General features: G+C 35.8%; 3 protein-coding genes across 7 annotated transcripts; all 3 read left to right on the top strand.

Moving 5' to 3' along the window:
- Positions 1–740: 740 nt before the first annotated feature.
- Positions 741–2,847, top strand: LOC149400486 (small ribosomal subunit protein uS15-like). The gene is made up of 5 exons (XM_089613246.1): positions 741–903; positions 1,015–1,087; positions 2,016–2,154; positions 2,257–2,443; positions 2,639–2,847. Exons 1-5 carry the CDS (start codon positions 881–883, stop codon positions 2,670–2,672), a joined length of 456 nt encoding a protein of 151 aa, XP_089469372.1. The 5' UTR covers positions 741–880; the 3' UTR covers positions 2,673–2,847.
- A 6,963-nt stretch (positions 2,848–9,810) lies between these two features.
- EMB1067 (RNA 2'-phosphotransferase, Tpt1 / KptA family) lies at positions 9,811–12,373 on the top strand. Of its 5 annotated transcripts, none has more exons than XM_089610285.1 (8): positions 9,811–9,978; positions 10,332–10,861; positions 10,953–11,100; positions 11,212–11,301; positions 11,425–11,479; positions 11,751–11,873; positions 11,959–12,015; positions 12,092–12,373. In XM_089610285.1, the coding sequence occupies exons 2-8, from the start codon at positions 10,611–10,613 to the stop codon at positions 12,214–12,216; spliced, it is 849 nt and encodes a 282-aa protein (XP_089466411.1). In that variant the 5' UTR covers positions 9,811–9,978; positions 10,332–10,610; the 3' UTR covers positions 12,217–12,373. The 5 variants fall into 5 exon arrangements, with proteins under 5 accessions (XP_089466411.1, XP_089466409.1, XP_089466412.1 ...); XM_089610283.1 differs by having other exon boundaries at positions 10,381–10,861; XM_089610286.1 differs by having other exon boundaries at positions 10,490–10,861.
- Positions 12,374–13,202: 829 nt separating this feature from the next.
- LOC149400488 (polyphosphatidylinositol phosphatase) lies at positions 13,203–15,239 on the top strand. Its single transcript, XM_089612615.1, has 7 exons — positions 13,203–13,330; positions 13,417–13,539; positions 13,624–13,817; positions 13,898–14,041; positions 14,138–14,355; positions 14,432–14,690; positions 14,816–15,239. The coding sequence occupies exons 1-7, from the start codon at positions 13,255–13,257 to the stop codon at positions 14,942–14,944; spliced, it is 1,143 nt and encodes a 380-aa protein (XP_089468741.1). The 5' UTR covers positions 13,203–13,254; the 3' UTR covers positions 14,945–15,239.
- Positions 15,240–15,603: the final 364 nt, after the last annotated feature.

The raw sequence follows: 15,603 nt of genomic DNA on the forward strand, positions 1-15,603 counted from the left end.
TGATAATGAGAAACTGGTTAATTTTACCAAATATGAATCTTAAATATTTTAGCCCATAGAAAAAGGTCATATGCTTTCATTTTGCCTTAAAAAAAACATGTAGCCTTTGTGTGGTGAATTTAGTGTGGTCGTCATCGTCATCATCATCACATAAAAGACGATGAATGAATGAGAGAAAGACAACCATAAAAAGTAAACTTTTTGTGCGTGGTTAGATAGTGCTCGACATCAAGTTATCTATTGGAAAAAAAAATGAAGAAAAAGAAAAAGAAAAAGAAGAAGAGAAGTTAAAGCTCGTGATACATATTTGGAGTGAGTGGTTTTGTATTAGTAAAGATTCGGTTAAAATAGAACCATTGGAATTAATCTAAGATAGCCATTGATGTGAAATTGTTTGAGTATTTCATTTATGTTTTTGATGTTTGATGGTTATTTATAGTTGATTTGATCTTTTTCTAAATAAAACAATAACAAGTAAATGACATTATAACCAGTAAAAAAAAACGGTAAACAACAAAAAAAACTGTAAAAATAGAATTTATAACATAAATACAGTTGAAATACTTGGGGAATCTATAAACTAGTGAAATTTTCGACATTCTCTAATGGGCAAAAATTTGGCTGACGAGTTGCTGGGAATTAGAAGTTAGACTATTGGGCTAAAGTTGGGTCGTCAAGGCACTCAATAGCAAAACCAGAGCATTCTATAATGGGCCAAAATATAAACAAAGCCCAAAGGCTCAACTTTAATTTGGAAGTGCCTTTGTCTTCTTCTTCTTCTTCTTCTCTTCTCGATTAGGGTTTCTGTGCTCAAGAATAGAGAAGGCAAAGCCAGACTCACCATCGGAGGCAGAGACCAGAGCTCCAGAAATCCGTCGCCATGGGGAGAATGCACAGCAGAGGGTTTGTTACAACCTAAACCCTAATTTTTTCCAATCGGCACCAAAGCTTTGATTTTTATTGTTTCAGAGAATCACAGTATTTGAGCTTGTTTTTCTGTTTTTAATTTTACAGTAAGGGTATTTCATCTTCGGCCTTGCCGTACAAGAGGACTGCTCCGAGCTGGTTGAAGACCTCTCCCCAGGATGTGAGAATTTAACCCCAACTCTGTATCTTACAATGTGGTTAGAGGATATTGTATGCGAAACAGTTTGAAAGCACTAGGAATGTTTCGCTTAGCTCGTTCTCTCGAATCATAGAAGATGGCAGATGATCTGTCTACTCTAAGTTCTGATTTTTAGATTATGTGATTTAGCCATTCCTTGATTGCTCTGGAAAAAAATAAGAGCGTTAAATTCTGTATGCAGTGAATAAAACCTTACTTAAGTAAGGCCAAATTCAGACTTTAAGCATTTTTCTATCGGTTGTTTTACCGCCTCAATGCTTGGTTGAACTAGATATTACTTTTTTTCTGATTTAGGTTGAATTTGTTTTGCTCTAAAGTATAACATGAGTTTTACTTTTTTTTTTTATTGTCAACTGTTTTAGTGTTTGAACAGCTTTATATGCACAAGATCATGTTCCCTTAGTTAAAGAGTTGGGTTCAATCATTTCTGAACCATTGTTGTCAGCTATTTAAACACTGCGCATTTTTTACAAGTCAATTTGTAGCCATCAATCATTTTTGTATTCCATCGCCAAAGACCATATTTGATAATTAAAGATCTTAATTTAGTTGAGTTCTATTCATATTATGTTCTCTCAGTTGAACTTGCATTATTTTCTACAGCATATCAATCTCATTGCATGAGTTAGGAAATAGAAACTCTAGTCATACTGATATTTACGCTTATAAACTTTGTCGTTCATCTTACTGTGTCATTGTCATGTAATGATTTTAGTAGGTTTTTTTTCTTCTTTAGCTAATCTAAATGAGGATTGAAATATCAGAATTCAAACTGTACTTTTCTTTTCGCTTTTGGTTCCCCAACCCCTCAAAATAAAATTGAAAACCTTTGTTAGTTACAGTTACTATTAGTACTTAAAAGGTCTCTCTTGGTTTTTCGGTATTTAAGGTTGAGGAAAACATCTGCAAGTTTGCGAAGAAGGGTTTGACACCGTCCCAAATTGGTGTGATTCTCCGTGATTCCCACGGTATCGCTCAAGTGAGCACCATCACCGGAAGCAAAGTGCTTCGTGTCCTTAAGGCTCACGGTGAGTTTTATACCCCCGATTATTCCTTCTAAATCTTGCATAGAAAAAATTATGTGTCAGTGTGACTAATGCCATATTGAATTCTTTTTTTTCTTCCAATAGGGCTGGGTCCGGAGATCCCCGAGGACTTGTACCACCTCATCAAGAAGGCTGTATCGATCAGAAAGCACTTGGAGAGGAACAGGAAGGACAAAGATTCCAAGTTCAGATTGATTCTTGTCGAGAGCAGAATCCACCGCCTCGCTCGTTACTACAAGAAGACCAAGAAGCTTCCACCAGTCTGGAAATAGTAAGACACTGCTTTTCTGTCAAAATTTAGATGCTTAATGGCTCATTTAAATTAGTGTTTGGAAAGTGGAGTTTAGTTGTGGGATTTAATGTGTAGGGTTTTGATCAATCTAATGGTTTATATGCTTGACTGATGATAATGGCTGACTTTGTCTGGTTTCTATTTTTTTTTCTTCTTCTTCTTCTTCTTTTGCAGTGAATCTACCACAGCCAGCACTCTTGTGGCCTAAGTAAGGGATCGTTTCACAGTTTAGGGGTTTCCCTTTTTTGTAACTTTTTTTTTGGATATCAAGAGACTCTGTTCCTTGTGATGTTTTACTATTTCAGTTGATACTTCATTTTAGTGTCACTCGCCTTTTGCGAGCCAAATAACTTATTCATGAAATTCTTAGCATTCGGTTTTAATATCCGGTTCCTTTTTTTATTGCTTAGCTATTCGTTCATTGTTTTGACTTTAAAAAGAAGTCAGAGAATCGCCCATAACATGGTAACATCGGAATAAACAACTAAAAGAACAAAATGTCGGATAACGAAAGGAACTTAGAACTTACAAGTATCAGTTTTTGTCCTCAACTTCAATTTATATTTTGACCGAATGTCATCTCTGTGACCAGCGCAACGACTCACATTGATAATTATATTTTGTTACTATATGTTTTTTTGTTTTATTGAATATTTTTAATCAACATTAGTTGTATCATTTAGGCAGTTAAACGCAGTTCTTAGTTAATAATTTTCAGGCTTTGAAGATGAAAGACTTATGTTATGAACGATTGATCTTAACGGTATTTTTTTTTCCTATATTAAGAAAGGTTTTTATATAGGAAAATTACATATTTGCCCCGGAATTATAGTACATGTAACAAATTCTATCTTACATTTTTTCCTTGCAACCGCTTTCCTTGAACTTTTTTGTTTGTTTCAAAACAAGTCATCCGTCAAATATTTAATACAATTTAAAAGTAAAATCGTATTTTCATTTTTTTTATCATTATTAATATTAAAAATAAATATGTAAATCATATTTTCATTTTTTTAATATTAAAAATAAATATTTAACCTAATTTACTCTCTTTGTTTTTATAAAACACAAACAGAAGAACTTTTTAATTTTTTTTTTTTTAAGATAATTAAAAAAAATGGAGTCATTAATTCGAAGTGTTAGGGAGTTTTATTTTTTTTAAAGCAATTTTTTTCTTTGTATGTTCAAAAGAGAGAGAAGATGTTTTAAATTTTTATTAATCAATATATATATATATATATATATATATATATATATATATATGGGATTATTCCTAATCTATGACATTCTCAATACTTTAGGACCAAAATCCAATAAGTCAAAATTAATAAAAATATGACTTTCATATATGTGTTGGTACAAAAATACCCTTAATAAAATTTCTATTTTTTTATTTACTTAATGGTCACAAAAGTAAAGTTATCATTTTTCGTTTGGTATGTGAACTTAAAAAAAAAAAAGAGAAAAAAAACTGGAAATTTTGAAAATTTGAAAGAAAAAAAAAATTGGTTTGAAAATTTTGAAAATTGGTTTGAAGATTTATTGACATTTTGTCTTTTTATTGGCAAGAATGTCAATAAATCTTCAAATGATTCTGGAAAATTGTTTGAAGATTTATTGATATCGTTGTCAATAAAATTTATGCATGTCAATAAATCTCCAACAGACCAAATTCTTTGAAGATTTATTATCATCCAGAATATGTCAATAAATCTTCAAAGAATTTTCCAGAATCGTTTGAAGATTTAATGACATTGATGTCAATAAAATGACAAAATATCAATAAATCTTCAAACGAATTTCCAGATTTTTAAAACCATTTTTTTTCTTTTCCAGATTTCGAAAGTTATTAGGTACATCTGAAACACATTGATATGGACATAAATCGCACTCTCTCTCTCTCTCTCTCTCTCTCTCTCTCTCTCTCTCTCTCTCCACGTAAATTCATTTTCTTCTCCGTCATGATTTCTTATTCTTCTTAATCTTCACCCAAAATGACAAAAAAACACCAAAACTTAAACCTTAAAGTTAATGTCATGACAAATAAACCTAAATCATCGCTGGTAAATGGAGAGAGGCTCGAAACGAGATTGATTTCGGATGTGTAGTTGTTGATTTTCGTTTGGTTTGCTTGAATATATATTTTTTATTCATATTTTTCAGATTAAAAAAAAAATCTTAATGTAGACAATGTCAATAAATCAAGTAGATTATTGACAATCATGTAAATAAACTAGATAGACGAAATATGAAAGAAAAATGATATTTCATTGAGGGTAGTGTTGTACCAAGAAATATAAGGAAGTCATACTTTTGATTAATTTTGACATATTGGATTTTGGTCCAAAAGTATTAAGGAGGTGATAGTTTAGGAATAATCCCTATATATATATATATATATATATATATATTAATAATAATAGCATTTAAAAAAAGTATTAATAACATATGTTAAAGGTATATTAGTAAATTCTATTTCAAACTCATTTATATGCTAACACGTGTCTAACTCTCTGTTAAAAAAATAGACAGAAGAAACATAATTAAAACATTTGTAAAGTTCGAAGGAAACGGTTGTAAGAAAAAAAAAGAGTAGAATTTTGAGACCCGACTTTTGTATCACTCTCTTCGTGAATTTCGGATAAAATAAAAGATCTTCCTTTGTTACCATTAGAATATTAAACGAAGTTGTGTTCCGGTGAATATGTTGAATTAATTTAATTGACGTTAAGGTGATGGAAATCTCGGAATAAATGAAAGATTTATCGAGTACCTCCCAATCAAGAGAATATTTTTCGACGAAATACTTTGGGAGAGTAATTTGAAATTTATTATTCTCAAGGACGTGAATAAATTCCGAGAAAAACCTTAATTGTATTTAAATTAATCATGTTTAAACAAGTAAAAACCAGATTTAATCACATAATTATTTTCTATTCAATTATGGATTTAATTGAATATTATGTGAAAAAGGACCTAATTGTAATAGAAGTTGAAGGACTTAAATGTCAGAAAAATTGATGTTTTGGGCAAAAAACGTGGGCCGGCCCAATGATTGTCGAGGCCTTAAGCGAAACATTAAAACGAGGCTTTATAAAAATAAATAAATATAAAATTCAAAAGTAATAATATCAATTTTTTAACAACAATTTTTAATATTATCTTCTTAACTTAAAAGACAAAAAGAGAAAATGTCTATTAAGATCTTTGTGAGCACGCGTCTTCAACTTGTCCATTTTTCGATCCAAATACCTAACAAATAGATAAACATACAAACAAAAGATTTAGCAAATAAATATTTATAAAAATTGAACTTTTCTAACCTTTTGTGATGCAAACATATTAATTAGATCTTTGAATTCAAGCTCGGATAACATATTTTTTTCAATTGACAACGTGGCTAACCCGTTCAACCGTTCTTGCAACATAGTTGATCTCAAATAAGATTTTATTAATTTCAACTTTGAAAAAATCCTTTCAGCGGAAGCCACGGTTACAGGAATAGTTAGTAATATCCTATAAGCAGTGCATGCATTTAGAAAACAATCCACATTTTTAATATAATCAAGTGTTTCAATTGGATGTGCAACGGCACTCAGAAGATCAAAGGGCTATGGGTGGGCCTTTTTTTTCTTTATTTTAAATGACAATTTCGTGGTGGGCCTTATAGAATTCAATACAAGTTGTCCATAAGGTTCCTATCATATTATGCCCTTAGTGTTTTGAACCATATGGGCCTTATGAATATATTGTGGGACTTATTAGATTATGCAATTAAATACAGAAAGTTGGGCCTTATTTTTTTCCTAATTTTATTGGGCCTTAAGCATATGCTTACATCGCTTATCATTGTGGCCGGCCCTGGTTTTGATGTGTTTCTATGTGATTGAACTCGAATTCTTGGTGGTTGTAGCTTGGATTAATGATGAGTTGTGATGATTTATCGAAATTTCATTTTGATTTGGTAAACTGTTTTGGACAGCTTGGTAAAACGGACGTGGACAGTCCGATATGGTCTGAGATAATTTTTGTTAGTATTTTTCCTGGATAGTAGACTCTATGGGCTTTCTAAAACGTCCAAGAACATGTAAATCCATTTAGTATTGAATGAGTTATGAATTTTCAAAGATTGTGTTTCGCAGCAGTAAAACGGGATTTCCAGAATTGTAAACGGAATTACGGGCTGTTTTTGAGATAGCTATTCTTGTCGTATATATGCTTGTCATATCTCGTTAGAAAGCTACGTGAGTCTACTTTCATTCGCCGCTAGAATCAATCAATTTCAAGTTTTGTAGCTCGAGTTATGATGGCTTAAGCGCTAGTGGGTCGGGCTGTCGGGAAATTCTTTTGACTTGTTTATGTTTGTCGAGCGTTCGTTTCTTGTGTGTTCAGCCGGGGTTGGTTAAGTGTTTGTTTGGTTTGGAGTTGGCTAGAGTGTTTTGAGGTTTATGTTGGAGTTTCGGTTAGCTCGTTTCGGTTTGGTATGGTTGGGTTGATTGAGATTTGTGGTTTGTCTTTTTATCAAAGTCTCGGGAGTCTCTCGGGTCTTGATGAGAGACCGAGAAATTGGATTTCATGGTTCGAGTCTGTGCTGGAATTAGTGGTTGACTCGAATCTAATCCCTACAACGAACCTTATCTTTTTAAGTAATTTCTAAATCACGTAACTAACGAAGTTCCAACTTCGGATTCTAGTTCTCTCGACACTTCAGGACGTGCTAAGGTCTTGGGAAGCGTGTAAAGCAAAGAGACTCCGGAATTCATCGAGTTTTCAAACGAACTATTCCGAGTAAGTGAGATTTAGGATGGAGGCGCCAAAGGGGAATGGTGCCTAGTAGAATAATTGTTTATGTTTATTCGTTTAATCCTAAAACCAAGAGAAACCCTCAGCTAGACAAGATGACCGAATAAGGCTTCAGCCACTAACTAATAAGATAATAAAATGGTAGGGTTAAACGATTAGCGGGTTAAGAACCTTGAAGCCTTTAAAACTATGTTAAGCTTCTGTATTAGGTTTTACCCATTGTCCTGATGAGGAGGACAACAGGAGGAGGAAAGACGGTATCCTCCGGATTCAATCCCGAGAGGAACTGTTCTAGGAAGAAGTCCAGTTTCACAGCTGTTGACAATTCTTTCTAAAATACGTAAAGAGCCATACAGTGAAACTAATAATGTTAATGACGGGCTTTATCCCGATAAGATCTCCTCCTGTAATAGGATAGGCAGGTATGCTGTAGTCAGCTCCTGTAAAACATATTGAACCTTTGTCGGCAATGTAGCGGGTGACATCCCCAGAGGCCCTTTAATGGAAAGTCGACGGGTGGCTTCAGGTAAGTCGATGGGTGGCTTACCTGTCCTGAGGGGAATATGAACCCTGGATCAACCAGGGATTGGTGAAGGTTTGATCCCCTCTACCAAACGCGCGTTAAGGCCCTCCTACATATGCTAGTGGATTCCAGACGTTAAAAACTTCGGCCTTCCGAGGACTAGGCTCGAGTTCCCGGAATGGTTTACTCATCTCTTATGAACGGCTACGGACTGAAGTGTTGATTGGCCAGTCCACTGATGTAAGGCGTCGGTATGAGTGAGATGGATGAGTTTCTAGGAAGACGGTTATTAGCCGGACTCCTATATGATTGTATGAATGATTGTTTTAGAACTGAGTTTTAAATTTGTATATGTTCATGTTATTGAATAATCTTTTGCTATGCTACTTGAATGGCTTAGACTTCTCTATCTTTCTGGATCTGTTAGCTGCTGTCATCTGCATTCATCATTTGCATCCATGCATCTCTTGTAGTGTTAAGTTAAATATCCTGCTTACCGAGTCGGTGTGACTCACCCCATAAATCCCTCTCCCTGTAGATAAAGGAAAAACTCAGGCGAAGCTGGAGTGCTAGCCGAGGTAGATCTCATGACGACCTGTGGCATAGGAAATGTCTTTTGGGAATGGGTATCAGTTTTTGAAAACCGAGCTTGTATGCTCATGAAAGTTTTTATATAACTTTTGAAAGAACTTTTATAATATAATAACGTTTAGATAATCGGCCCGAAACTCTTTTTACGTTTTGAAACTCGGTTGACACGATTATGGGCCCGTGCTTACGAATAGCAAGCTAAGGTAGTCCGTATTTTTGTTAACTCTTTTAGAAGTGAAAAATTTTACCGGTTTTTAGCGGACTAGCTCTAGGAACCCTTACTATTCCTTATATGTAAATTAATTTTATTTCCGCTGTTTGTTTGATAAAACGTGTATGTAAAGTATGTTTGAAATGTTTTCTTTCTACTTTCAGTTGAAAATATAATGGATTATTAAAATATTACGGGAAAGGTCTCGATCCGAGGACAACGGGTGTCCTGCGGGTCGTGACAAGAATATAGATTGTTACAAATGCTATAGTTCATGGTGCAAAAATGAAAGTTATCCTTTTATATATTAAAAATGGATGATATATACAAAGTATAGACACCAAAACTCTAACAAGTAAAATACATAGTGGGTATAATAAACTTTCAAGTGATAGAGTACACTATAAATTCACAATAAGTTCCAGACTTGTTCAAAAAACTATCAAAAGCTAAACGGTGAAACCGAACACAAGAGAAGCACCCACCTCAAGAAAGGACGTTCGATGAACTATACGGCCAAAACTCCCACTAGCAAAAACCTGAAAGATGACTATTCTATCTTTAGAATAAAATACCCATAAGTGAAATGTGGAAAAAGAAAAACAACACCTAACAACTAAATAACCAAATGGCATAGAAAATGTTATATTAATATCCCAAAAAAATTCATTATTCCCAACTCATACACATCAAATCTATTCCTGGCTCATGATCTTAAAGAAGACCCCGAGTGACCGAAGCACGTCATAAAAGTTGCAAACCGGGAAATAGTTGCGGCTCCATCGTCGAAATGTCGAGAAACGAAAAATGCTGCTTAACGTAGCCTCGATGATGATGCTGCCCAACACTCCGCCAGAGATCTCGTCACATATTTGAATCTAGTGTTTTTCTTCCTCCCAACTGTGATATATTTTATATACTGCATTGATAAGCTTCTACTAAGAAAATGGGTCTTCATTCATAAATTATCAAAGTCAATATTTGTGTAAATTCTCCTATAAAAAAACAGTAAGTAGGGAAGGGGATAATTCCAAACTATGACCACTAAAACGTTTTTTTTTTTTTTTTTTTTTACTAAAATCTATTTTGTAATTCTAAAGTTATGATCATTTATTGACAACACTTGTCAATAAATAAGTGTGTTTATTTGACAAACTTAGTTTTATAATCGAAAGGTAAAAAAAATATGGTTGTAGTTTTTCTATTATGAAAATGAACCAGACTAGTAAGGCTAGTAGTGACTATGAAGAATATTCCCAAAATCAACGTAGGATAATTTGATTAGGAAAAGTTGGAGAGAAAAGGGAGGGAGAGAGACTCGGCGAGAGCAAGGAATTTCGACCGGAAATCTAAGATTCGACGCTGGAGATTCATCTTCATCCCCAGGTAAAATTCTCTGACCCTCTTCCCTTCCTCTATTCAAAACCCAGTGTGAAATACTTGGGGTTTATCTTGATTGGTATCAAATTCAAGCCCGTTTGGCATTGATTTTCGTTGATAAAGCTTGATTTTTGTTGGATATAGTAAAATGGTTGATTTCCCCTCAATTACACAGATGTGGTTCCGAATTTTCCAAAGAAATTCTAGGGCTTGTAGAATATATTTTCTTCGTCTGGGTTACATATTTTTCTTTAGGAGTTTGGATAATAATAAGAAAATAAATGTTATTAAACATTGTAGCTGTGAATCCTTTTGGGGAATCATATAGAACAGTAACACTCAATTAATTTTTCACGAAGCGCTATCGAAGGCTGTGCCACTACTGAACTAACAGCAAATCAACGGCAGGTCCTATCAACTTCGGACTAATTAGTGAATTTATATATATGCTTGGGGACCTTCTGCGATATAAGTCAAAATTATGGGTGAACTTAGTTGGATCATGAATCATATTTAGGATCACCAACCTAGCTCTGATGCCAAACGATGTCAAACCAAAAGCAACAATGTGGTTCTGCCTGAGAGATTTCGACTGATGAGATAAATTTTCGTCTACTTCATCATTAAGAGTGTATTCAATGTGGGCATCGAGAACTCTACGCTTCTGTTCCTACTTCCCTTGTTGTATGACACGTCCGGCGTGGTCTTCCTTCGCTCGCCCCAACGACTTTATTTCTACTTCTCACATTCATAATTTTTCTACCTTCGCAAAACCTTCATCCAGTGACATGGACACGAGAAATGAAAGAGAAAGGTCTCGCGGTCGAGGTCGCAGCGGCGGCGGCTCCGGCTCCGGTAAAGACAGGATCGACGCTCTCGGTAGATTGTTGTAAGTGCAATTCGGTTGATTCGATAATGTTTTTGGCGGTCTTTTTGTTTGTTTGTTTGTTTGCTAAAGCACCAATGTTGATGCTTTTCAGGACTCGAATTCTGCGCCACATGGCGTCGGAGTTGAAATTGGAGATGAGGAGTGACGGTTTCGTGAAGGTCAACGATCTCTTGAAGCTCGGTAACAAGACTTTCGCCAATGTCCCGTTGAGATCTCATACCGTTGATGAGATCAGAGAGGTCTCTCTCTCTCTCTCTCTCTCTCTCTCTCTCTCTCTCTCTCTCCATTCAAATCCTTTTAGTTTTTAGGGTTTTATGTAAACATAGAGTCGTTACTTACCATGCTATTAGGCTGTGCGTAGGGATAACAAGCAAAGGTTTAGCCTCACGGAAGAGAACGGAGAGCTCTTCATACGCGCAAATCAAGGGCACACCGTTACAGTACTGCTTCTCTGCCTGTTCTTCGAATTTCTTTAGAAAGTATCAATATCTCTGCGTTGCTAAATTGTGTGTGTGTGTGTTTTTTTTTTTTTTTTTTTTTTTTTTTTTTTTTTTTTTTTTCAGGCAGTTGAATCCGAGAGCCTGTTGAAGCAAATACTTTCAGCCGATGAATTTCCAGGTTATTTGCTAGCTGAAGTTCTCTGTTATGAATTAGAGTATTGTTTGTTTGGATTTTAGGGAAGAACAATGGAAACAAAGTAGGACCTCAGATATTCCAGAGACCCTTGGCTCTCTTGAGAATTGACAAAGTACTATTGGTCTCTTTTTTTATCGGAAAGAGAAAGTATCATTGTCTTATGAACATTGATTCTCGTAGAGCCTTCTCTCCTGAATTCTTTTCTCTGTCTAGGCTTGTTTAAACTTGAACTATATGTGTGTTTCCTTTGCAGTGTGTGTACACGGTACCTATAGAAGGAACTTGGACTCCATTTTGGAGTCGGGTCTCAAACGCATGAAGAGATTACACGTCCACTTCTCTTCTGGCTTGCCAATGGACGGAGAAGTGATCAGCGGTAAAATTATTATCATTGTGGTCACTTTATTTACTAACAACTCAAATTACGGTCTGTGGAAATTTATTCTGTTTTTCGGTTACAGGTATGAGAAGAGATGTGAATGTTCTCATTTATCTCGACGTAAAGAAAGCTTTGGAAGGTATTAGTTTCCAAGTTTTTTTTTTTTTCTTCTTCAAAGTTCGTCGATTGTTACCTTATTATTTTATTTTCGGCAGAGGGAATGAAGCTCTATCTTTCAGACAACAAGGTGATATTGACAGAAGGTTTTGATGGCGTCGTTCCCGTCAAATATTTTGAGAAGATAGAATCGTGGCCGAGTAGACAAGCTCTTTCTCTATGATCTCTCGTTTTTTTAAGGGTCAATTCAATGGGATGGTCTCTTGAGTCACTCAATTTGGAGTGTAATCTCGTTTATATTAGTTGCAGATCATTCATCCATGAATTGAAGTTGTTTCCATAAAATGCATTTAAACTGTTATTTGATAATAATAATAATAATAATAATAAATTGATTAGTTTCTTCAGCTTTGTTAAAAAAAATTGTTTCAGAAAATCAGTTCTAATGTGGACCGGTGTATTGTTATGAGAAAATATATATTATAACTCAAACAGGAAAGATACTTGCATCATTGTAAAAATCCCCTGCTTTGAGCATTTTTGGATTTCTTGAAATGCAAGTATAATCGAACACAAACTCAATACCGGTTTCGAACCTTCATGAATGGATTTCTTGAAATGCAAGTCTACTCGAACTCAACAACGATGAACATATGTAAAATCAACACAAAGAGTTCTATCCTAGTTCAGCACTAACCCCTACGTCGTGCCTTAGATCAGAGATTGATCTTTTCACTAAACAATGAAGAACAGTACAAGTCAACCCAAGTTTTCCCAAGAACATTCAAACCCAAACCTCTTTTCAATTCCCTCGTAGTGTTTCTCAGAACACGATTTTACAAATAGTTTACAATCTAATAAATCTGTCTATATGATAGGACAGTCGATTGTTTGAAAATATACTGAATTGTGCAGATGCTTAAATCTCATCCCTCCGATCATCTAGATCATTTTACTAGACTTCAATAAGCATGTTTGAAATGAGATAAACATACCACATGTATCATTACACTAAAACTGAGAGGATCTAGATTTTATTTAACCAATAACAGCTTTTTACAAAGCTCAAACTATCACCCAATTGACCCTTGTCAATATTCAATGGTAACTCAGAAACGACAGAGTATCTAATGGCGAGTATACGACTCGTCGTTTTGGGGATTGGCCCCAAATCCCAAACGTCCAAGTTGATTCAGGAAGGAAAGGAAAAGCGAGTCCAAAAAAAAAAAAAAAAAAAGTCCTGTGATCGATTCATCGGGAAATGAAGCTCCCGAGTGGACGAGTTCGCTTTCTGGGCCTCCTTCCACTCATTTGCTTCCTTCCTTACTTCTTCAATGGTGACTTATTCCTCTCTCATCACCTTCCCTGTGTTTCTTTTATCGTCCTGTGCTCTGAAATCCGACTAACATTGCCAAAAAAACAGTGAGGGAATTGCATCGAAGCAACGCGTTTCAAGAATCGGAAACCAAAAGGAATCGTAAATTCGATCACCTCGTCCTCGGTCCCGCCTCCGGTCAAGGCTTCCCCAATCGACTACACTGCCATGGTGTTTGTTTCTCAACACAATTTTCTCTTCTTTCTCTCTCTCTCGCTCTCTTATCTGTTTAATCTTCTCTTTTCACTAGACCAGGCACCAAAGCTCTCAACCAGACCCATTTCTCGACCGCCATGGACGCCGGTGACGGCGTGGCGTTCGTCACCGTCTTCACTGTCTACAATGCCTCGTCCGTCGGCGCGACGAGTTCGGTCGTCGTTGGGAACGCCTCGTACGGCAAAGTTGAGAGGTCCATGGCTGTTTTGAATACCTTTGTCAACTTCATTCAGGTACTACTTTTATCCGTCCAAAACTTCCATGAATTTTTTTAGTTTAGATTGTTTTTGGAGAGCTCAGTGACATCGTTCAGGTGACGATGCCACGAAGCAATGTGGTGGTTCTTACAGATCCAGCGTCTGATCTTTCGATGAGCAGAAATGGGGTCGCTGTTTATCAGATCCCGGGTGATTATTCGCGAGACAAGTTGATGCTGCAAAGAATCAGGTCTTACATTGTAAGAGTCGCGTTGCGTTATTCGTTGGTTTTTATGATCATTCGCTGCTCTGATGATGATGAACTGTAAAAAATAATTAGGAAAATTCATTTTCAGGCATTCTTGGAAGCTAAATTCCATGAGCTCTCTCGGAGTCCAAAACATGTGACTCATTACATCTTCACAGACTCGGATATAGCAGTGGTCGATGATTTGAGACAGATTTTCCGCGAATACACTAAATTTGACTTGGCTCTCACCTTCAGGAATAACAAGGCTCAGCCTCTGAATTCGGGGTTCATAGCTGTAAAGGGAACTACAGAGGGTATTTTGAGGTACCCGAGCTTGTTTATTTATATTCAAGATGAGCTCTATTGTGTGATGATGATGATCTGATTTGGTATATTTCAGGGCGAAGAGTTTCTTAGAGGAAGTGCTTGAAGTTTATAAATCAAAGTATATGAAAGCCTCTCGGATGCTCGGGGATCAGTTGGCTCTTGCCTGGGTTGTGAGGTCTCGTACAACTTTTGACACTTCGAGATTTTCGAAACCGAAAGCTTTTCTCGAAAATATAGGAGGCACTTCGGTGCTGTTCTTACCTTGTGCCACTCACAATTGGACGCCGCCAGAAGGTGCAGGGCAATTTCACGGCATGCCTTTAGATGTCAAGGTAGTTTTATTTATTTATTCTTTCTAGTCTAGTAAAGAATATCTCCAAAATTCATGAGAAAGTTTTATTTTAATGATATTGAGGGGATTTTTTTTTTTTTTTAATTGTTTGTTAATTGATGACAGGTCGTGCATTTTAAAGGGTTGAGGAAGCGGCTGATGCTTGAGTCTTGGAATTTCTTCAATTCCTCTGCCAAGATGTCTGACATGTTGTGTCTCGTGTTAAAGAGCGGAAGAACCAAGTACGATTTTTGATTCATTCGATTTTGGTTTTATAGCTCCATGCCCAACAGTTCTGCCTGAAAGATAGAATGTCTATTCAATATGTAGTTTTTCTCTTCCCTTAGTCCTCCATGACTGAGTTTAATGAAATTTGTACCACTTTTCTTGTCCTAAAATGGTCCTAAACGGTTTCCGAAATCCGATAAACAGCTACTGAAAAATTGATATGTTTTTAAGTAGTATGGACCGTCCACATGACCTGGAGATAAGAAACAACTAAGACTAGTAATTGTCTATTAATTTAAACGCAAACAAAAAGATAGCTGATTCAATTTATCAAGAGAAAGTGATCAGTATCTTTTTTATTTATTGAAATCGAAATGATATATCTTCCTCACCAAATGTGACAGACTCTGAATGAGGAATAGACTCTAACACGCTGTGTGTTGCCAATCTTCCAATTGGACCACCGGTCAATTATCTCACGAGTGAGGAGAGATGATTATCCGCCACCCTTGTTTTGCCAAAAGAGCTTGGTCAAACTTTTTAAAGTTCTTGAACCCGAGACCCCCTTGGACTTTTGGCAAGCAAAGGTGTCCCGTGACCTCTAAAAGATGCACACCATAAGCTATTCCATGCCCCCACAAAGCCCAACTAGTAGCCGATAAATACTCATGATATAGGTTGGGAGG

Source organism: Urtica dioica, chromosome 4 (genome assembly GCF_054948205.1).
Source record: "Urtica dioica subsp. dioica isolate 48M chromosome 4, U.dioica_male_clone48M_v1_H2, whole genome shotgun sequence".
In the NCBI taxonomy this organism is placed as follows: Eukaryota; Viridiplantae; Streptophyta; class Magnoliopsida; order Rosales; family Urticaceae; genus Urtica; species Urtica dioica.